Raw genomic sequence first — 23,603 nt, forward strand, 5'->3', positions numbered from 1 at the left:
AAAATCCTTGGAGCTAAGAAGCATATTCAGCAGCACATTTTCAGTGTCCCAGTTTTTACTAGGCTACAGGAATATTTGCAAGGTCTCAGAAAATCAGGCCATAGTCAAAAACCTCATCAGGTCTCAAGCCACATACTAGCTGTTAACTGGTGAAATTAGAGAAGCATTTAATAGCATCTCTCAGAATAGGTTTGTAAAGTTCTCTCTGATGCATGCATTCCCCATACCTGCCAGAAAYGGGAAAGTCTAAGAGGCTGAACAAGGAAAACAAGCCTRGSCCCTAAGCACTTTCTGAAAAAAAAMCCGTTCAAATTAATAGTTGTTTGAACTGTTGAATCAAAACCTACGGCTGTTTCCAATCCCACTCAGACCTAGCTACAAATAACAAACATTTATAAGGATCCAAAAGCAGAGACTTCAGGTAGTTTCAAAAATAAGCAGCATACAAAACACAGAACTGCTGCAAACGATTTAACACTTCAGTGTTTTTGGTAGTCACTGTGCCGACACAAATGCTTAGACTGTTTAACAGAAAGTCTGATTATCCAGACCTATCTAATTTTACAATGATTTTCAAACTATAAAAAAGTACCAAGAYTCTAAATTGTGTTTTCCACTAAAATGTTTTACTTAAAAAAATATATATAGATTAAACTGTTATTTTATACAGTTTCATTGCTTTTCCTTTTGTTTAGCAATTGTTGCCTCTTAATTTCCAGTGTTAAGCTGTATGAACTGGCAGTTTGTTTGATTTTGTTTTTTTAATGCCTACTGACTCTGTAGAAAAGTTTTTACTGTCTTTGAGACAGATCATGATTAATTACAYATTTCTAGTCGTTTATATCTCATACTAATTGTAACATCATACTTCAACATTGTTAAATTAATATCCTTAAATAAATTCAGCTAAATAACTTCTCTTACCATCAAACATTCTTCATTCCCTAAGAAAAAGAAATAGGTAGAAAGTATCTCCAAACTCACAAAGTAACTATTGTGCAGTTACATATAAAAAGGTTATTTTTTKAATAATTCAAGCAGAAAAAGAACATGCACTGGATTACCTTTTCCCACAACTTCTAATTTCGCTGACTCACATAAGCTAAGTCATGCATGCAATTAAATTAAATTAAATTATTAATTACTAATTATTAATCAATATCAATATGACAACCTCTTCATCATAGTCAAGGGAGCCCTGGGATTGAACGGAGGAAACACAGAGCAGGAGCAGCAGGAGCAGTTTCATGGTGCTGKCTTGCTTGGGCAGCTCAGTGGTCTTCTCTCACCATCAGCTCTGACAGGGAGAGATGTCCTCTGTTCCTACATATATAGGCAGCAGCATTAATTTCCAGCTTCACAGTGATAGGATCAACYCTCCTGAGCAATCAGAGTTTCTCTGTTAATATTCAACCTTTCTCCTCACTGTGTGCTTGAATACTATTGAGCAATTTCTTTGGACAACTCTTATCTGTATGTCCCAGAGACTTTTTGTTGATGCTGGCATCAAATAYGTGTTCAAATCCTTAAAAGTACCTCCTGCTCAGATTACACAAGGTTACCATTTTCTCAAAAATCACAAGTGTTTGAAAACAGCTAAAAAGGTGAATAGCCAAAGGAAAAAAAAATCACTAGATGTCATGTTGTGATGGCTCCTTTTTTTTTCTCTGCTGAAACTGTGAATGTTTCAAAAATATAGTATTAAATGTGAAGACAACTCACATCATACAGATTGCTGCATTTTTGCAAATAGTTCTGGTGGTACCTGATAGGTATGCAAATCTTTGTGTCTTTTTCAAGAAAAGTAAAAAATAAAAAAAAAGTTTATTATATTCACTACATTAATTATTTTGAACAAAAGAATGTTTTGATTTATTCAAGATCAGATGAATACTATTAGCACAAACCAACATTATTCCATTAATATAGACTTGTAGTATTGTAAATGAACTAAAATAATTTAATTTTACATATTAATTTTCTGGTTTCTTTTTTTAATACAATATTACATTTTTCAAATAATATTTTAAGAGAACACAGCATGAATTTACTTGAAATCATAGGGAATACTCAASCACACTTTCTAATGTTTTGTAAGAGGTTGCATATCACTGCTGTCATATTAGCAGAGTTTTAACATTTCAGTGTGTTTATATCCTATGATTTTCTCATGCATCATAATTATTATAAYGTACTGAATTAAATAAAATGTGCCAAGTGAGAGCCAGAACACTTTTCTGAAGTCATTCATATTGATATCTGAACCTGTGAAGAGATGCAAACTGTGGTCTGAGCTTCCMCTTCAAAGACTAACTTGATGAAGGGGGTGATTTCATGGGAAGTAAAGGTAAGAGCAGCTAAAATTGCTTGGTTTAGGCCTTTTTCCTGTACTCGTGCTGTTRTCAGAATTCTAGTAAACTATGGAGAGTCACAAAATAAAACTGTTTAACCTGACCGGTTTAATCATTAAAAAGTTTGGACCAAAATCAGCCATGGCTCAARGAGCTAAAACTCYGCTGAATTTGATCTCYAGCATGAGGACATCACCAACACAATTMGATTTGGAAGAACACAAAATTCTCCCTACAGACATTAAAGAAATCTGTCTAAGGCCAAAACTGACATCATTAACAAGTTACTTCCACTTATGGATGCTAGCCAAGWTGTTATCATTGATTCTGGGAATCTCCTAACTTTTAATACAGTTCTCCCTCCATGTACACTGAGAGAAGTTCAGTCACCCTCATCTTACATATATGGAAGGGACAGAGTCATCTTGAACTTTTGCCCAGGGCTTACAAGTAGCTCGTGGTACAGCAGAACTAAAAGTAGGTCTCACTAGTCCTGAGCTAGAAATTCAAATTATCCCAGCTCAGTTGACACAAATCTTAATTAAATATATGATATTTGCACTAAATCTGTTTTGAAACCATCAACATGTTCTGCAGTAATTTATGATGTCCTCCTTCAGGCATTAAGCACTCTTCAGCTCCTGGTTGTGTCTGAGCAGAGGTTGTCAGAGACCAGATGACAAGGTTGGCGTGGGATCTTCCAAGCCAGCTGCAGAGTCCCAGCATGGGAAAACCCCAGGCTTATTCTGCCTTCAGATGGGATTTCCCCTTTGAAACTCAGCCTTTGATCTTCCCAGCTCCAGTGCTTTTCATTGGCTTCCCCAGGAGAATTGGATGGTTGTGTCTCCATAAGGATTCTCCACGAACAGCACGTGTGTGTCACACCAGAGCAGGCTGGCGGCTACGCGCCAAATGACCAGATGCCCCAGGGCAGGGATCGTGGGATTGTCTATCTGCTAAGCAAGGGCCTGGTCTGCACTGCAGAGGTTGTGCCTGGAGACTTTTATCAGCAAAAATGGTCCAAATTTGGAACGGCACAGAGAGGATTCCGTGCTGGCAAACATACACACATTCATGCAGAAGTTAACCTCCATTAGCATCTTGGTTATGAGATGTGATTTCACTCCCATGCTTGCAACAGTCTGGCTGACACTTTATAAGGATTGAATAAAGCTTTATGAAGAACTGAAATTATGGCTAAATTTCTTCTAAAAATTCTATGCAAGAAACTTCGTCTTGAAAACAGAACAACCTATTTTTTCTCCTTCATACTCCCTCCTCCAACTCACATGGTTAATGAGAAGGTGTCCCCAGAGTTAATGTGGTCGTGATACCACCACACACCTGCTAGAACTGCAATAACACACCATGGATCTGGTGGTGTTCCAGGACACCCCTCTGTACAGTATTTTTGTACTAAAAAGGCACTTACTGGCAGAGGCGTATGTGTGTTTTGAGGAATGGCTATTTGCTCGCTGCCCTGGCATTTGTCGTGCTGGCCAGTGATGCAACCCTCTTTACACAAACCCCCGGCCCCTGGCGACTCGTGGTCACTGGATCATGGCTCTCCAGAGCTGGATGTATCCCACAAAGAGGTCTTGGGGAACGGAATCTTCTTGGCTTACATTGAGCTATAGTGTTTAAAAATAGTTGTTGATTTAGAAATGTCCTTTCAAACAACTAGTGTTGTAATAGTGTCATCCTACGAGAAGAATATTGTAACCTTAAATGTTCATCTCTGCTGAGATGGACATCCTTTTTTTATTTGTTTTTACTGGTAGCAAATACTATTTCAARGGTTTCTTGTAAATGATAATTAATACTATCTCCGTGTTCCAGGAGCAACATTAATAAGTGGGGCTATTCACTTTGGCTTTAATACAACACCAAAAGTTCACACAACTTACTATCACCTTTTACAAAATAGGGCTTATTAAAAGGTATMGTTTGCTATTTCCAGAATTGCAGGTATAACTGACATGCGAGAACACATCAAGAAGCCACATATGATCAAGAAAATTAATGAAGTGCATATTCTTATTAATATTACTGATATGATTTATTGATGTTCCAGGACTAAATCTCACTTTAGACTAAATCTTCTGGGRAAAAAAATATTAAATTTGTCCTCTAATTGGATTCTAAAAACTCTGAAAAGATATGTTTATCCTCTGAGTTTCTAAAGCATTACAAGGATACCAGGAAACAAGTTCAGATTATAAATTTCTGAGAGGAATGTTTACGCGTTAAAAAAATGAGAACACCTACAGCAACTATGGGGCCATGTGAACACAACTAATAATAGTAATAAAAAGCACAGGCAACTTTTCTTGTTAAATATAAATGGATTTTTTTTTTAATTTTGCTACCAAGTACATATTTCAAATTTGGTTTCCCTTTAAAAGGCAGTAAAAATAATTCTGATTTCTTTCAACAGACAATAGGAAGGAAACAACTGTATGTTGCTGGGGATTAGCCTTTAAACCATTTCCATACACCAAATCCACCAGCCAACTGAGTGACCAAGCAGGCACATGTTACTGAGTGTAAACTTAAAAAAAAAAAAAAAAGACAAACCTGTTTGAAATCCCCTACCCTCCATCCCAGGTTTTCTTTCAAATGTTGTATATTTTCAGTCTAACCTCACCAGCCCAAGGGGACATTAGAGACTTGCCCCATTTTGACACACTGCCCTGTGGAGTTTGCACTCTACGTTGCACTTTAAGCAAGGACAGACAATGCTCCCTTTCCCTCGAGGTGCTGTGCTGGCCTTTACGGGAAGCTCTGAAATCCAGCAGGGATTGCCAGCATCACCAGAGGGTCTACCAAAACAGGCTGTCATGTTAAACATGAAACCTGGCTGCCTTGGCTTGAAACTGAGCTGGCAATAGCKCTCCACTTTTAATGACACAATGTAATTGGCACCTCTTCCCCACCTCTACCCAGACCGGGAGCTAGCAGTCAAAGCCCCTTAGAGAACGTTTCCATCACGGTATCCTAAAYAACTAAAAATAAACCACCAGTGCAGCCACCAGAGATGACCCACCAGCTGCAGAAAGGACACAATCTTTATGCCAAGCAGGCAATTCATGTGCCAAAAATAATGTCAGGCTAATGCCACCCTGCAGCTAATAAAGATGGTAGGTTTGAAACAACTACATTACAATTAATTACTTTTAAGTTGCAGACGGTTCACAGCTCAGGCATGCAGGCACACAGCCAAAGTTGAGTAGTAAAGAAAAGCATCGCAATGGAGTGGGTGCAAAGGATGTACTTGCCAAATCCCAACTAATGCTCAGCGGGACAAGACTTCCTGGATTTAAGAGCAGATGAGTATATATGGAGAATAGGTGCCTATYTGAAATTTGCACAGGTTCATTTGGTCATTCTGCTTTTGAAAGGAAGTGAAAAATCACATGGAGTACCAGRKTACATSAGGAAGAGARCAACCTCTGCCCYTTCACAACCAACACTTWGCCATGAGCTGCAGGGGTTGCCAGMTCGYTCACAAGCTTCACCCTGCATCGAAATGAGGTCCTGTGGAGCCGAACTAAAGACACTCTTCCCAAAGGATCAGATGCAATGGCTAACATCCAACTTGCCMGCGCTTCCAAACTGTGTGGCTTTATCCTTGAGAACTCACAAGGAAAGCCAAAATTGAAAGCTGCAGCTGCACGACCCATAACAGTTGSCAAGGCCGAGAATTCCAAAGCCGAAAGGGAGCTGCCCAGAGCCCGTTCSGCTCCGCTCCGGGGCTGGATCAGGGCAGCGCCGGTCCTGTCCCACAGAGGGACATCGCCCTCTCCCGGCCACCGCCGGGGACACCCAGAGCCACAGGAGGGACCCGGGGGTCAGGAGTGCCACCTCCCTGCTCAAGGGACATCCCAGAGCACGTGGCACAGGGTTGTGTTCACGGCTATTGAATATCTCCAGTGAGGGACACTCCACACCCTCTGTGGGCAGCCTGTCCCAGTGCTCGGTCACGGGCACAGTGATGAAGTTATTCCTCATGTTTAGGTGGAACTTCCTGTGCATCAGTTTCTGCCCGTTGGCTCTTGTCCTATTGCTTGGCCGCACCGAGCAGAACATGGCTCCATTCCCTTGTCACCATCCCTTTAGATATTTATACACATTAATAAATACACATTTGGACTCGGACCACCGGGTCCGGTAGCGCCAGCGGGGCTCGAACCCGCGGTCCCCAGACATCGAGGGGCGGGGTTGCCATAAGCCTCGCCCCTCCATTTTATCACCGCCTCAGCTGYTCCTCCTGAGTGCGCCACTTCCGGTGCGGCGCGGGAAGGCGCCGGAAGCGGCTCCATAGTGGCCGCGGCGGGGGGAGCTCGGCGGCGCCATGGCGGAGGTGAGGGGCAGGGAGCGGTACCGTGCGTTCACTTTGTCGCGCTCTTGAGGCGTCCCGGGCGAGACCAGGGAGCGGGGCCGGGTCGGTGGGGCAGGGCGGGTCGGSGTCGGGCGGGAGAAGCGCCGCCCCGCACCCGTCACCCTCACTGTCCCCTGGGTGGGAAAGGCCGCTGTGGGGATGGACCGTGGCGGCCTCTGCAGCTGCGCAGCCCTCGCCCGGTCCGGCCCGGGGACAGCGAGATGCGCGCAGGAAGCAGAGGGTGCGGCTCATTGGACTGTGCGTGCCTGGGCCAGGAGTGAGCAGCGGGTTTGCTTTGCCRAAGTTGTGCCGTCTGCCGAGTTGGAGCTGGGGGGCATCAGGCACAGCATCGCCAGTCGAACAAGGGAGGGGATTGTCCCGCTCTGTTTTGCACAGGGGTGGCGTCACCTCGAGTGCTGGGAGCARTTATGAGTGCCATAATATAAAAAGAAGGTATAAAGTATATAAATACGTATGATCTAGAGGGGAAGCCATAGAGGAGTGGCTGAGGACACTTGTCATGTTCAGCCTGGAGAAGAGAGTGAGGGGAAACTTCATGTCAGTTTACAGCTTCCTCACGAGGGGGAAGCAGAGGAGCAGGCACTGATCTGATYTCTGTGATGAGCAGTGACAGGACCCTAGGGAATGGCCCGAAGTTGTATCAGGAGAGTTTTTGGTTGGGTATTGGGAATACGTTCTTCACCCAGCGGGTGGTCAGGCACTGGAACAGGCCCATTGAAAGGGTCACATCACCAAGCCTGGCAGAGTTCAAGAAGTGTTCAGACAATGCCCACAGTGACAGACTCTWGGGACTGTCTTGTGCAGGGCCAGGAGTTGGACTTGATGATCCTTATGGATCCCTTCAAACTCAGCTTATTCTGTGGTTGTGTGGATGTGATGCTGTGATGCTCAACCGCCACAGAGTTACTGTGTTAGCCCATCAGGGAARCCTCCCTTGTGAGGGTCTGGGAGTACAGCTGTGGGGAAGGGCGCTGGTTTTACAGGCTGTACAATCATTGCTATKGGGGTGAATATCAGGGTTATAGAAGGTGCAATGACTGCTGCTCCATGTAACATTATGAGCTGGTTTTTTACAGGAAAGCATCAGTCAAAATATACTTGCAGAAGCCTCTTCCCTATCAGGGAGACATGGTGTTACCTATTCCTCCTTTTGTGTTGTCAACAGTTGCTGTTGTTGAGTGGTAATTAGCTATGTTAACATGAAATGGTACTGCACGCAGAAATTTGTGGTTGCCATGAATTTCTTTTTATGGTGATAGTGAAGGAAAATTTACAGGGGTTTGGTTTGTTGGGTTTTTGTTTTTTTTTTTTCAGAATTGATTACTTTATTTCCTGCATATAAAAACAGAACAGGAAAGGAGAGGGGGAAAAAAAGCTTGTATACTCATGGATTTGCCACATAGATACCAGTGCAGAAAGTTTGATMAAAGTTTTTGGCTAGTTTTTCAAAGTCTTGCAAGTTTCCAAGGAATATAGTTTTAAATCAACACTGAAGTAAAACAATTAACCAATAAACTTAACTTTTCATTTTCCAAGAAGATGTGTTATGTGAGCTGGCAATAGTTGCGTGTCATGGAAGAGAACTGAGATTTGAAATTGCTACTCAGTTCAATTTAYTTTTCAGTTTCCAGGATATCATTTAAATCTGCTCAAATGTATTTAATGCTCTTTATTTTAGGAAGTGCAAAAGCATTCTGTGCACACACTTGTGTTCAGGTCTCTGAAGAGAACCCATGACATGTTCGTAGCTGATAATGCCAAGCCTATCCCATTAGATGAAGAAAGGTAAGTGCTGCTGCATTCATTGACGCTTTAACTCTATTAATGGTAACTCCACCCAAGCCAGAAATTCAGATGTTTCTGTACTGTAACAGTTTAGTCTTGAGGGAAGAAAAATATTAGAGTTGCAATATTGAGTATTACATCTTTTCTAAATGATAYGACATCTTTTCTAAAATATTTCAGAACTTTTTAACAGTTCAGAAACTGGGGTTTAATGAGTATCATGCTTTACTCTTCCCACAGTCACAAGGTGAAAATGKCAGTGAAGCTGCGCACAGAGTACGGCTCAGTGCTACACATGCCCACTCTCAAAGAGAACATGAGAGAGAAAGGAGGCCCCAACACTGGGGATCCCTATGGACACAAACAGTATTCTGGAAATCAAGGTTAGTGTGCTTTTAGTGGTATATTTGTCCTTTCTTTTGTAAGCACTTCACTGATGTAAAATCTGAAGAATGCAGTCCACTGTTAATCCACTGGAGAAATTAAAAAAAAAACCTTTTTTGATTCGTATTTTTCTTGCTAGGGTCCGCAGGAAGTAAGTGGTCAGAGCAAGGAGAAAGTTYGTTTTAACAAAGGAGTTATTGGGTGTGGTGGATTTTTGATAGTGATTAATTGGTAAAAAGAATAACTTTTGATAACGTTGGTGTGTGCTGTACTTAAGAGATGTGTAATGCATTTCTCCTCTTTGCAAATGAATGTTGATCAAGGACGTGCTCTTCTGTTGACTTCTGTTTGTTTTGGCATTTTTATATATTGGTTTTTGTTTGCTTGAAATGTTTTTTTTTTCCTTCTAATTTTCTTTCATAGTATATTTACAGTATTTTTAGCTGTGCAAATTTAAATCAGAAAAGACTGTATTTCAAATCGGTAGGGCTTTTTCATTGTGATGTATAAAATGTGTATGTATTAGGTAGATCCCATACAGATCTAAGAATCCTGCCTCAYTGTAGTTGAGGTAGTTGGTACTCAGTTGAGATGTTGCCCAAGGTACTTTATTTGGTGGAAGTATTGTGAAACATGTTGAGAGAGAATTAAAAATCTTTTAGAAAGAAAAGAACCTTTTTTAATTCTGACAACACAGACACCCAGTTGACTAGCTTACATTTCAGACACCCTTGTTCTTTGAATTACTGAATTCTTTTCCATGATTTCTGCTTCAAACGTAGTAAGATTTTCCTCTTGAGATCTCTTGTCAACAGGTAGCTTCACCTTTCAAATAAATTATTTTTTACAATTGATTTTTCTAAAATGGAGATGACCGGAACAAATTAAATTAATGAAAATGAGAAATGTCTTAGTACATTGGAAATAATTACTGTTTTTTCTGCTATGTATGACCTCTTCTGTTTTCCTCTATTTGCTGTTTGAGTGCATAATTTGCCATGCAGTATAAAATGTAGTCATTAATACAATATTTTTTTGTTCTTTAGSACAAGAGCTTGAGTATATGGTAACTGGTACACACCCATACCCCTCTGGGCCCGGTAAGTAAAATTTTGCAAGTGTTTGCATAGATTTTTTGTGTTCCTGTATGAAGAAGACATCCTTCATCCTAGCAGAAGCAGGCTTTCTTTTGATGTGACTCCATACTTGATAGTAATGGAATGTAGCCTGCTTTTCATCACCAGAGCAGAAAAGTGCAGGTTTCACCACCTTGCTTTGAGAAAGAGACTTTAGGGTCTAATAATTTTAGTGTCATTTGATTTTGTCCGTGCTCAGAAGGATTGTGTTACTGTGTTGTTGTATTGACCATTACTAATGGCTTCTGTTACTGATCAATCTTGCTCTGTTCTTGTAAGAGTTTGGTTTAGCTGTTGATCTTTCATTGTGCTTAAGTTTATTATGATTGTAGTGGAAAATATGTTGTGTCTTGATTTWTAAGTTAACAAATGTAAGTGTTTAGTGGACCCTCAACCACTAAAAAGCCAGGCATTGTTGCTTGTAACTGTGGGGTTGAGAATTGCTAAGTTTCCTTGATTTTAGTGTTCTTTTAATAGAATAATATCTATCAGAGTTAAAAAYCAGATTTATTTCTTCGCTGTTTTTTGTTTTAAACCTGAGTATTTCACCCAAATACTGGTTTTGTTGTCAACTGACAGCAGTTTGGTTAGAAAAAGAAATGAAACAATTAGTTAAATTCACCAGTCTTCTCCAAAACTCAACTATACTTTAATTGTTTGGGTTTGTTTTGTTTAAAAGATCTACTATTCTTGAAATAAGGTTTAAAATCCTAAAATGTAGTCTGAAATTCTCACTTCAGTCGGACTAAACCTTTGGTAATTCTGGCACCACTGCTTGATGCCAACCACCACATAGGGATGGGTTAGAAATTGTACCAAAGGACCTCAATTAGCAAATGCTTCACAAGATCATGTTTATTTCTGTGATGTTTGGSTTTCCATAGCAGTTGAAGCTGGATAAAAAGATGGATGCTACTCCTAATTAGACTTTTTTTTCTTTTTTGTTTCCAATGATATGAACATACTGTTTTATACTCTAGTTATTTAGTACTTTTATATGTAGTAGATCAAAGTGGAAAGTATTTGGGCCAAAATAAAGATTTCAGTAGATTCGAATTGGACACGAAAATGTTATTGAAGGATGAGACTTCATATTACAGGTGTGTCAGGCCCTTGTTTGCCTGTATATATGTTTGAATAATAACTTACGAGTTATTATTCTGTTTAAAGGAGTTGTCTTTGCTTCTGATGTTACTTTTTTTTTTCAAGGTGTGGCTTTGACAGCAGATACCAAGGTCCAGAGGATGCCAAGTGAATCTGCAGCACAGTCCTTAGCTGTGGCACTTCCTGCTTCACAGTCYAGGTACTGCTGTGTTATCTCATTGACACTGTTGTTATCTGTGGGAATTTCAAGGCAARTCACAGAAGTTGTGATAAGAGCTGGGATCAAATCACAGAAGCTGGGATAGTCATTGGAGTAATTAGAATACTCTTAAAGAAACTGCTTTTGCTGTGGACAGGCATGTTTTTCTGTATCTTTTTTGTTTTGTACTGTCATGAGAGGCAACGAGTGTAAGCTGGGACGAGGGAAATTTTGTTTGGGTAGAAGAGATGAATGTGAGGCTTTGGGGGTATGTGTACCCTGAGGTGGTCAAGCCCTGCACAGGGTACCATGAGAGCTTGTGGACTCTCCATCCTTAGAGATGCACAACACTCAGCTGGATGCAGCCCTGTGATACCTTGTCATTCAGCAAGAGCAAGTGTATTGCAGTTCATCAACCGTTTTCGTTCACCCTAGGGTGGATGCAAACCGGACAGCTGCTGGTGTGGGTGACATTTACAGGCATGCTGGAATATCTGAGCGTTCACAACCTCCTGGGATGTCTGTGGTAAGTCTGTTGCACATCTGATGTGAAAAATAAATGGTGTTGACCAGATTGCTTCTAGATCCATGTGTGTGTTGTGTGGAAATCTCCTGACTGACCAAATTTAATCAGTGTTGGGAAGGCAGAATGAGAAGGTTTTAGGCTTTGGGCAAAGAGGAAAGCTACAAACCAGAAGAGTAACCCTTCTTTTAACTTACAGGCTATGGTGGAAGCTGGTGGAAACAAAAATTCTGCRTTAGTACCAAAGAAGGCTCCAACCATGCCCAAACCTCAGTGGCATCCACCTTGGAAACTGTACAGAGTAAGTTAGAAATTATATGATGTGAACATGCATATAAAAGTAAACGTATTTTATGTAATACCTCAAATCATAATTTTTGTTCTCATTCACAAAAATCAAATATGATTCAAAAATATGATCACAACTAGGTTGTAAATGCACTCTTCCTTTGAACCTTTTTTTTTAATCTCATAGCTGTATTATGATAAATTTGTTAGGTTTGTTGTATTAGAAATCTGAAGGCTAATCTTTAAAGCAATTTTTTGAAAAAACAGTTGAGGTCTGAGAAGTGTATAGGTTTTCTAAATACAGCAATACTTGACTGTGTTTTCTATAAAAATTAAGATAAATATCATTGGAAAGAAATGGCACCAAAATAAACCCATGAGAGATTTATGGTAAACAGATGAAAAATTGAAAACTGCCTGCTTGTTAGGATCACTTTTCAGAAAAATACTGTGAATAAAAATTCAARTCACTGGACTAATTCTACATATAAACAGTTATTTTGTCAAAATCCTTGCTCAACAAGGCAAAAAGCTTGTTCAGACAGCATGGAAATAGAAACAGCTGAATGCCAGATGTGGGTTTCATCTATCTGTTGCTTTAGATCTGCATTTCAACTGGCTTTCCTGAGCTTGGTTTGAAGTTGTTTGTGAAAGGTGTGAAGTCAAAATAAGTCAAATGTATTATGTTTTAGACTTCTCCCCAGAAATGCCCATCTCTATTCCTCTATTAGGAAGAAATCCAGGCAGCTTTCTTAAAATCTTGTGTCTGTGGTATCACGTGATCAGAAGAGTCCACCTTARCTTTCCAAAGTATTTCTGTCTGAGAAGTTTGTTATGATTTAAAACATAACAAATGTTTTTGAAATGAGGTGTATGACACTACATGAAATATGACATCCAGTGAAACCATTTACAGGTTTTGATTTTAGCTATCTGACTTCAGAGAATTTAGAGAAACAGAAAGACTGCTGAAAGCAAAGCATGTATTGGTGGAGTGTTTCTTGTGAGATAGGTCTCCATTATTTTACTACTGGAAAGTGTCTAACTCTCATATTACCCCTATTTTGTGGATGCTTTAAGAGGTTGTTATCTAAACATGCGATTTAAGAGCCAATATTTTTGTAGTTCTTCTTTGTATCAGTACTGTCCAGCAGCATAAGAAATCTGTGCTCAAATAGGGTCTTTCTCAGTAAAGCTTCAAGTGTTGAGCCACCATATTACGGACTCTCAAAGGATGTGAAAAAGTTGCTTATAGGAACAGGGTCTTGACATTGCAAGTTCCCCAAGTCTGGTGTATATATGGTGTAAATTTCTAGTTGTCTCTTTTTTAACTAAAGTAGGAATCAAGCTGTCTTCAGATCTGTTTTCACATTTGCCTTTTCTTTGTCAATACTAGCAAATTACAATGTTGGAGAAGGAAATTACATGAAAATATGTACACGTATTATTTCTGATTTGGAAATTTTTTTTTTGTTCTTTCTGAAGGTTATCAGTGGTCACCTGGGCTGGGTGAGATGTATTGCAGTAGAACCAGGAAATCAGTGGTTTGTTACTGGCTCTGCTGACAGAACYATAAAGGTAAGAGGTTGGAAGAAATTACTAACAGTTTGCAGGAGGTGGGGGGTTTTTGTTCCCTTTTTGTTTAAAAATGTCACCAGCTCTTGGAAACAATCTCTTGTTTACTGTTTGCAGAATAATGAATCATGGAACATTTTTTCTTTTATTGCCTTGTCATAAAGGATTTGTGAAATGGCACTAGTTCTTGAGATTTTATTTATTACATGGTAGTATCTGGAGAGCAAATGTTTGTGTGACTGTATTTTTAACTTACTGACATCTGATCTGTTTACCCAGTCTCACTGTGTAACTTTTTCCTGTCTGCCTTAAAATACCTATTTTGATGCAGATTTGGGACCTTGCTAGTGGCAAATTGAAATTGTCTTTGACGGGACACATCAGTACTGTACGAGGGGTGATAGTAAGTGCAAGAAGTCCATACCTCTTTTCTTGTGGAGAAGACAAACAAGTGAAATGTTGGGATCTTGAATACAATAAGGTAAGGTGTAGTTTCTWTATTTGAATGAATTGGTGGTAGCAAATACAGAAATCAAAGCATTTAGAATGTTCTTTTAATTATGAGTTTGTGTGTGTGGGTTTTATTCATCTAGGTTATCAGACATTACCATGGTCATCTAAGTGCTGTCTATGGCTTAGACTTGCATCCAACGATAGATGTSCTGGTGACATGTAGCAGAGATTCAACAGCACGAGTAAGTATAGCATTYTTGTGTTTTAACATCTTGATATGTGTATTTCAATATCTTCCATTTGTAAAAATGATCACTTTGCAAAAGTCAGTCTAGATGAAATTCTAAGATGATTTGWGTTAGCTTTGTCTTACAGTGTTGTTAAAATTGAAGCCCAAATGCACAAACATGCCATGTCACTTCAGGATAATGTCTTATTTCTTAATTTAGTAGGTAGACTACATAGTGTGTGTGGGATTGCTTAGTGGTATGAGTCTATAGTGACTTAAATTATCCATACACCTAGAAGTTCACTGGCAGGTTCCCTGCTCCCCTTGAAATACGCCAGCTGAAGCAGTTTAGTGATAAATTGTTGGATGAAAAATACCACTAATATAACTTTTTAATTTGTAGGACCATGGCAAGAAATCATGTGGTCAGTGACAGTGCCTAAAATACATTGAATATGTACTTGTTACTGATCTCTGACATATTTACTGTGAATTCACAGATTTGGGATGTAAGGACGAAAGCCAGTGTGCACACACTGTCAGGACACACAAATGCAGTAGCGACTGTGAAGTGCCAAGCTGCAGAACCACAAATTATTACAGGTATAGTAAGTGTGGTTTCATGAGTAACATGCTTGAAAAACCTTGTGATGAATGTGTTTGTTCAGTAATTGTGTGATGTTCATAATGCTATCTTTGTGAATTTAGTCAATATCTCTTACTRGTTTCTGTTGAAAATGGGCCATGCAATGGTTATTACATGCTACTAATGGTAGGTTTAAGCAAATATGGCTGTGCATTGTTTGAACATTTCCCTGGTGTTTGCATTTGTGTTATAATGTRTATTGAGACTTGCATTTTCTGTGATACTTCAGTTCTCCCCAATTTAGTTAAGGATTGTCCAGTACCATGGTTAAGTGTTTGTCTTCTTATTGGGTCACAGTCTGGCTTTGCAGTGTAACACCTTTGTTCTTGAATTTCAAACTAGGTGAAAAGATTTTGCAATCCAGCATCTTCWTCATTTGAGGTGGCATTAGAATATTTTTGTCTCTTTCACATCATTTTGGCTTTATCAAAGTAATGATTATGATGGAATGAAGGTGATTGTTTCTACTTTTTTTTTAAATTTTCTTTTCATTGTAGGCAGTCATGATACTACCATACGGCTCTGGGACTTGGTGGCAGGAAAAACTCGTGTTACTTTAACAAATCACAAGAAATCTGTAAGAGCGGTAGTGCTACATCCAAGACAGTAAGTTTTCTTCATTCTTTACWCTTCCACAAGTTCAAGGCTTTGAGAGGTGAAGAGAGCCAATGTAAATGATGATCTAGAATGGTAGAGCATAATAATGTGAGAAACCAATGCACTTAGGATGATGCAAAAACGTACATACCCATTTTTAGATACATTTTACTGCACTGATTGTGCTTTCTTCATACTGGCATTGGTGTACATTGACAGTCCTAAGAATGTCTTATATTCCACAGTTACTTGTGCGTGCCTTTCATTCAGTCCTTAAAGATCAGTGATACAAGGCTTGTAAGGCTAATAATAAATATGTAAGTGAATGGTTGTGAGCAGAAAGTGTAATTGTTTTATGTGCCATTGCACATATGTGATTAATATTAAAGAAGACATTAATGGCATGGCCTTTTTTTTTTTTTTTAATATGTGGTTCATTACATAAGACATTTCAATCTAACTGGCCTTAAAAGAAAACCTATTGTCAGATGTGAAGCTTTGAAACAGATGTTTTTGGAAGTGCTCTGAATTTAGATGCTATATTTTGATGCACAACGKTTGCCTGTTTGGATCAATCCCTATTAAGACAATGGAGAAAAGGAATTCACATAGAACTTAAGTACTTCTGCACCTTTAATATTTTAAAATTATATTCTGTCATTTCTATCAGAAACTCAGAATCTTTGATATGAGTAAACTCTGATATAATGTGTGCCTGAAAAACTGTATAGCCTGTTAGTAATAGGTATAGAAAAAATCTCTAGTTTTACTAGAGGTTTATTACATTCTGAATGAAAAAAAAACGTAGTTCCAGTTTCAGCTTCATCTGTTATACCGTTTTGAAAATAAGCTTGATATATTCTTGTCAGACAGTAGCAAATGTCAGCCTATATTTCAGCATTTCTGGGTTTTTTTAATGTTCTGGTATTTTCTTGTAATATTCACTTTTTTAATTCATAGTATCTTTTAAATAGACAGCAATTTGCCTGGGCARTGAAAGGATTCCTACAGGKTTTTGTATGTTCTACCCAAATAACYATGTAATTGTTTGCACATCTTAAAAATGAAGGAAAATTKTTATTTTAGGGTTACTCAGTAGAAGAAATTATCTTTTTTAGTCATGTTTTTGCAGGGCTTTTTCCTTGTTTATATAATTTTGAAAGACTAGCCATTAGCCCGTGCTTGGGGTTTGTTGCTTTTTTGTCCTGTTAACTTTGGTGATGATGCCCGTATACCTGAAAATTTGCAGAACAATAATTGAGAAGAACTTTATGTGCATTTAAAATATTTGTTTGCATATTAAATCCTTCGCCACAAAGGATGTTACAGTTTAGTCTATGAAGCAGAAAGAAAACAGGAATAGGTAACTCATGACTCCATAAAATTGCTTAATTTMATGTGAAATAAACATGTCAGAGAAGTAGTTTTAATATTAGAAGTAATTTTGCAACTATTATTTASCAGTACTTTTAATGAAGGACATTTGCTCTCACTACAGCTGTTTTGAGTTTTAATATACTGTGTTTATTTTCTTTCAGTTACACATTTGCATCTGGTTCTCCAGATAATATTAAGCAGTGGAAATTCCCAGATGGAAACTTCATTCAGAATCTCTCTGGTCACAATGCTATTATCAACACACTGGCTGTAAATTCCGATGGTGTTCTGGTCTCAGGAGGTAAAAATGAGAAATACTCGTTCTTCTCTCCCCCATGTACATGTGGCTGGAAGTCCTTAGGCAGGACTCACTGAGCTCTGCTTTATCTAGGCCTGTAAGCCTGCTGCAGCACACCATTTCACTTCAAAGTAGGGCCGCTTTTATCTTCTTCGGTGTTTCTGAGCTGTGTGCAAATAAAATGAAGGACTTGTAATGTGCTACCTGGAAGAGATTTCGTCTTCTCTGTTGCCTGCTGCTGCAAGGCTCCAGAGTCCATCCTTTAGGGTCTGCTGATCATCAGTGCCTCCTCAAGTGTTAGCCACACGTTGATGCACTGAGACTGGATAAAGGATATAGAAACCYCTTGCTAAAGCTGATAGGGAATGARGCACTTGGTCCTGTGTGCCCTTGGTCCACTTTGATACACTATGTCCTGGAGGCTGGGGATGTGGAGTAAGATGGAAATGTGCTAAGCAGCAGTTGAAAARCAGCCAATTACACTGTTACCTTACTATGATTATGTTTCTATGTGTAAAAGGTACCTTTTTAAAATCTGTCTGAAGCTGTGTTTGMCARCTGACTCATTCACAGTAAGAACAARTTCTTTGCAAAATACTGGGATGGACTTATATTTCATTATTATTTGAAGATGCTTTTAGAACATCCTTGTTAGACTTTTTCATATTAGTAGTAGTTTGAGTCTTGWAACATACCTTCTCCAAAGAAAAAAMCCCACTATTATTTTAATAATATTAGTTRTGACTTCTAAAAAATGAAAACTTGAGTATCATTTCTCCTCTTTAATCCTCATGCTGTCTATAGCAACTTCAAAGAAGGTGATGCTGAAATAAAATAAGTTGATTTTTCCTTGGAATATTCTGTTGTAGAAACACCCTTCATGAARCATCTGGATTTCTTATCTACTGGGCAACTGTGGGAAAAATTAAATTTTAATGGAACTGTTTTGGCTAGATAATGCTTTGGAAGGGTATTGGTTTTTGTAACTGAAAAATTACCTTGAGAGTATCCTCCTGAATAGAGAGTTCAGATAGCTGTGAATGCCCTGTAGTTGATACCCCCAGCAGCAATACTGGCAGTGATTTAAACTGGATTTGGAATAAAACATCTGCAAACATTAAACCTACTTTGCATTATGTAAGAGTCCTTGAYGTCCTTAATCACCTTGGTAGGATGATGCCTCTTCATTCAGCTTTAGTGGAGCTACTGAATCAGGGAGCTTGAGCCTCAGAATCCAGTCCTTACTGTGCTTCCAAAGCAACTTGCTGCAATTGCCTTATGATGTAATGTATYATCTCTCTGGGTTATCTGATGAAAATATGGATGAGATTCTGAGGAAGGAAAAYAGCAGAAAATAGGAAAACTTGTAGGGTGTGCTGAGCTATTTCACATGAATGTTATATGATGCATTCCTGATGTATTTACTGGTTATTCATGTTGCTGTTTCTAGAAAATAGATAGCATTTTGACCAGTTAAATTTCTATGTTTGTTTGTTTGTTGCAGCTGATAATGGTACTATGCATCTTTGGGACTGGAGAACTGGATACAATTTCCAGAGAGTACATGCAGCTGTACAGCCAGGATCTTTGGACAGTGAATCAGGAATATTTGCTTGTGTTTTTGACCAGTCAGAAAGCAGATTGCTAACTGCTGAAGCTGATAAAACCATAAAAGTATACAAAGAAGATGATACTGCGGTATGTCAAAGTGTTTTTTTAAAGTATTTTCATAAAATCCAAAAAACTCAGACAAATAGAACATGTTAGTAGGGSACATGTTCAGACATGTAATCTGTTTTGTTGAGGTTTGAAAGAAATACGTAATAGCATTAAAAGGACRGTAGCTAATTTCTGCATTCCTAAACTCTATGCTGTAGTACTACTAAGTGTCAGGTCTGTGAACTCTKCTGTTTAAGGTCTTTATGGTGAAGTTTGGAGAAATCTGAATATGATAATGTACTTTGGCTTTTGAACCCAGTGAGGAACTGTGTGTGGTTATATTGATATAAAAATGGGAGTAAGTAAAAGGATTGCACTTTAAAAGTTTATTGTACTTATTTATATGATATAATTAGTTATTGGCTTTCACAGTTTTAAMGAATTAAGAGTAAATAGCTTGTTTTCAAACTTACTCTAAAATCTGAATTAATTTACTAGTGGAGAAGACAATAGATAATTGTATAGTTTATCAGTGTATGGCTTCAATGTAAAGAATATTAGRAATTTTATTAAACAATGGAATTTTTGTGCTGAATTAGACTTGGAGCAAATMTTAGATACAAAGAATAAGGAATGTTTTGTCCATTTTGCAGCTGGGCAAACTGCAGACTCGATGACATCTACTAAKATACTGTTGCAGATGTCTCTGGAAGGCCTGTCAATGCCTACTCCTGTTCATGTGCTTTGATAACCACAATGTTGTATTGGGAATGCCTTGGCAATCTGATATTTTTCCTTGTTGGAAAAAAAAAGAGACAAGAACAGAACAAGTTCTGCTATGTGTTTTAGACAGTGAGATGATAGAAAATCTAATTTGGGTAAATTGATTATATTGTAGATCAGGTATTTATAATGCCATGTATGAAATAGAGTACATATACTTCCTAAGTAATATTTTTAACTAAACCTTAATTATAGGTGAACTTCAAGTTTAAAATAATCTTTATACGATTATTTTTTTTCCCTTTAGACTGAAGAAACGCATCCTGTCAGCTGGAAACCAGAAATTATCAAGAGAAAGCGATTCTAGTGCAGCAACATACTACCCCTGTAATTTTGTTTTGGCTTTTCTGAGAGCATTCAGTCACATTTTGTTCTGCCTAGAACAGCAGAGCAAGAAGTCTGCTAAGACATTGCTATTTCAATATGTTTTATAATAAATTTTATTCCTCTTTYCTTTTGTCTTTTTTTGTTGCGATTCCAGCAAACCAGTTGCAGYTGTTAATTTTGTGGAGCATGATAGAAAAAAAATGAAAAAGATAGGTGTGCAGGTGATTATTTTTTAGACTTACACTCAGTAGATTCTTGTAAAAATATTTTGATGAGCTAGATTTTCTGAAACACCCTTGCTTGACTTCAAAAGTTAATTGCAAATTTATGCATAGAAGTCATCTCCTGGGAATTTCTTGGGGACACTTTCAGATTTTAGACCATCATTGTTTATTGTACATAGGTTAAGTCTATACTAAATTAGAGTTACATAGTAATTTAAAAACAAGCAGGACAACACAATAATAAGGTAGTTTACTTTATAAACATGGTCACTGAGCACTGCCGGTGCTGTRGTATTGAATGAAATGGATCTTCAAAGTGTTTCTTTCCCCATGAAATCTTTCAAATGGAGGCACTCATCTTTATTTGTCTTAGTTCAGAAAGGGCCTTCTGTAGCAAGGACCACTGTCAAATCATACTGTCCACAGTCGCTGCAGGGTGGATTAGGACCTGTTGACTTTCTTTGTAGATGAACTATTGGTTTTTTCCAGTTATCTAAAGCATATATGACAGCAGAGTGCAGTGAACTTTTAAAACTGAGCTTGATGAAAAGCTCTTACTTCATTTAAGCCTTAATTTTTAATTTTACAGGCTGCTGTCTTCCCATGATCTTAGGAAGGAATTTWAAAAAAACTGTTACTGAAAGATAATTTGTACTTCTGGAGGGATAAGTCTTTCATTGRCTTTACAAATAGTCACATAATAAGCAGTAAACATGTAAGCCTCCTTGCTACTGTCTGTGTGTACTGCTCTTAAACTCATTCTCTTCACMGGGCAGTGGAGAATATTGGCAACTTTGCTAGCAGTGTTAATAGATGCATTGGCCAGTTTTATGCTGGATTGATGCTGAGAGTTAATCTGTGGCCTCACTGATATCAAGCATTGATATCAAGCAGTTCACAATAATTCTATTCTCTACCAGTTTTACTTATTTCAAATCAAAGAATTTACGTTAGAAAATGAGTTATTTGCAATGTAATTTACAAAAAGCTAGTAAGACTGAATGTTGTTTATATTATGAGAACTTTTGTCTTTTTTATGATGCATAGGAGGTCTTGTATTTATAATCTGAATGATTGACAGTGTCATTTTAAGGGAGTCCATACTGCATAAATAGCAGAATTTTAGTAGACAGCTGCTGTCAGAAGGAACTTCACAAAATAGGAAGGRTAATATTTGGTATTTATGAGTTGGATTAAGCAGCTTTTATTTGGGTGGTAATTTGAATTTTTTTATCTGTTACAAATTAGTTTTTTTTTATTACAGTTCCTTCCATKTTAACTAACATAACAGTTAAAAATACAGGCTGTGGTTTATGCATGCTGTATACTGCTACTAAGGCTTCATTCCAGAAATCAATGAATTAGTGGTGTTACACAAAATTAGGCTGCTCACAGTGAAATCCTCTTTAGGAAAGCAGAGTGGAGAGAAACAACTTACTTGAAAGGAGGTGGGATTGTTGAGGATTTCTTTGGTTAGTTTTGTTTGTTTTTTTTAAGAAGTGTCTCTTTTGGTAGTTTGGAATGAGRCAGGAGAAATTACAGCTCTGTCTATGGCCCAGAGTTGTAGCATGTCTTTTCTGTACTGGCACTGTGCTTTAGAAACTGCATTTATTCCACTCTAAATCATTTTGTAGCGACCAGAAAGTCTCCTTAAGAATGTGTGTTTTTCTCTGGACTTCTGCAGGAATCTGCCATCTTGGGGCAGTGGTTACCAGAGCATTTCTTTTTTGTGCCCTCAGTAAAGATTTTGTTTATAAATTAAAGGCTGCGCACTGTTATTTGGGATAATAACGTTCCTTTTAGGCTGTAGGATATGCTGCCCCAGTTCTAAGAATGATTTTTTTTTAAAGTGTATTATTGAAAATTTTATTTACTTGTTCATTTCCTTCCCAGCAGTTTTTTCTTCCACTTGACAGTAATGTGAATATCAATACCTGTTCTTCTGTAAGTATTATTTATGTTGCATCAAGATTTTAATTTCATCAAMTTATTCTCTAGTGCAGAGTAAGCCTGGATAGTCAGTTGTGACACACATAAGCCTGATTGTGTAGGATACACAGTAACATTGGATTTGTCCATGTGAGTCATAAGGTGGAGCAAAAGAGGAGGATCTGATCTACTGGATGTATTTTCCATGGTTCTCGAAAGGGTCACACTGCAATATTAGTTTAAGTAATATTGATGGGAGTCTAATCACAAAAAATAATTACAGTCCTTAATTTCATAAAATTTGATGTCTTCTGTATAGGATCAAATAATTTCTGCCACAAACCCTGASATTTGTTTTATACTGTACATATATTTGCAGAGAAGTAAGAAAATTGGTTTTGCTTGTAACATAAAAAAGTGTAACTGGTAAAAGTGATGAATTTTCAGATCATTCTTTGCTGTATACTGAAGCATACAGTGTAAGCTGTGCAGCTAAAATGCTGTTTTTTGCTGGCAGCATGAAGGTTGTGCACAACAATGCATATTTGGCAACTGAAAGGCTTAGAGAAACAAGYCTTAAAGGGCAGCTTATTTTTACTTTTGTTGGATTGGAATTAAAATGCTATACCTGATGTAAGTGACAGCAATTTAGCAATCAATAAAACCTTCCATACAATGTGAATTCATGTCTTTTTTCCATTATAGTTTTTGTAGTAAGAAAAAAACAACTGTATTGAAAATGAACGTAATTTAGGATTGAAATGGACTGTCTCCCATAGTACAGTAATAAATATGTCTGTRCAGCAGCCATAATGGGAAGAGAGAAAGTATAGATTGCTGTTTTATGGAGATCTTCCTGTCTGAATGAAGGGATTAGCAAAACAGATGCAGAGTTCATACATTTGCTCTAGCGCATTTTATAATAACATGAAAACACCTCTGGAGTTAAGTATGAGTTCTAGGGYGAGTTCTGTTACGAGAGCTTTGTGGGTGGAAGAAAACTTAAACTAATTTTAGTATGTCTTAATGGGAGCAAATTAAAGGGATATTTCTGTACATGGCATGGAACTGAAAACTTGGTCACAATGAAGTCAATGGGATTTTATAATTGAATTTTGAAGTGATTCCACTTGGTGGACTGTGATTTTTATTTTTTTTTGTTGGTTGGTTTTTGTCGGCAGGGAGGGTTGGAGGGTTTTTTTTTCCTCCCATGAATTGGAAAACCTATGATTCTGGCATGTCGTGTACGTAAATATCCACATAGGGTGCATTTTTTTTGTACTGAAGATACATAATTTGTTTTTAGATGAGGCATCTAAACTTTTATTAGCACA

At 38.0% G+C, this 23,603-nt stretch overlaps 2 protein-coding genes across 2 annotated transcripts in view; one reads left to right on the top strand and one right to left on the bottom strand.

Moving 5' to 3' along the window:
* FGB (fibrinogen beta chain) overlaps window positions 1-1,313 on the bottom strand; it is a 7,353-nt gene extending 6,040 nt beyond the window's left edge. Inside the window, exon 1 of the mRNA XM_057375948.1 lies at window positions 1,175-1,313. Coding sequence (XP_057231931.1) covers window positions 1,175-1,249 — 75 coding nt within the window. The 5' untranslated portion in view covers window positions 1,250-1,313. The remainder of the gene's footprint in view (window positions 1-1,174) is intronic.
* A 5,326-nt stretch (window positions 1,314-6,639) lies between these two features.
* On the top strand, window positions 6,640-22,953 carry PLRG1 (pleiotropic regulator 1). The gene is made up of 15 exons (XM_057375998.1): window positions 6,640-6,714; window positions 8,432-8,538; window positions 8,779-8,921; window positions 9,969-10,022; window positions 11,268-11,361; window positions 11,797-11,887; window positions 12,084-12,185; window positions 13,658-13,750; window positions 14,079-14,228; window positions 14,341-14,442; window positions 14,930-15,032; window positions 15,573-15,681; window positions 17,211-17,350; window positions 18,852-19,045; window positions 20,037-22,953. Exons 1-15 carry the CDS (start codon window positions 6,706-6,708, stop codon window positions 20,094-20,096), a joined length of 1,551 nt encoding a protein of 516 aa, XP_057231981.1. The 5' UTR covers window positions 6,640-6,705; the 3' UTR covers window positions 20,097-22,953.
* Window positions 22,954-23,603: the final 650 nt, after the last annotated feature.

This window comes from Malurus melanocephalus, unplaced genomic scaffold (genome assembly GCF_030028575.1).
Source record: "Malurus melanocephalus ecotype Western Australia unplaced genomic scaffold, MMel_1.1 scaffold_9, whole genome shotgun sequence".
Classification (NCBI taxonomy): domain Eukaryota; kingdom Metazoa; phylum Chordata; class Aves; order Passeriformes; family Maluridae; genus Malurus; species Malurus melanocephalus.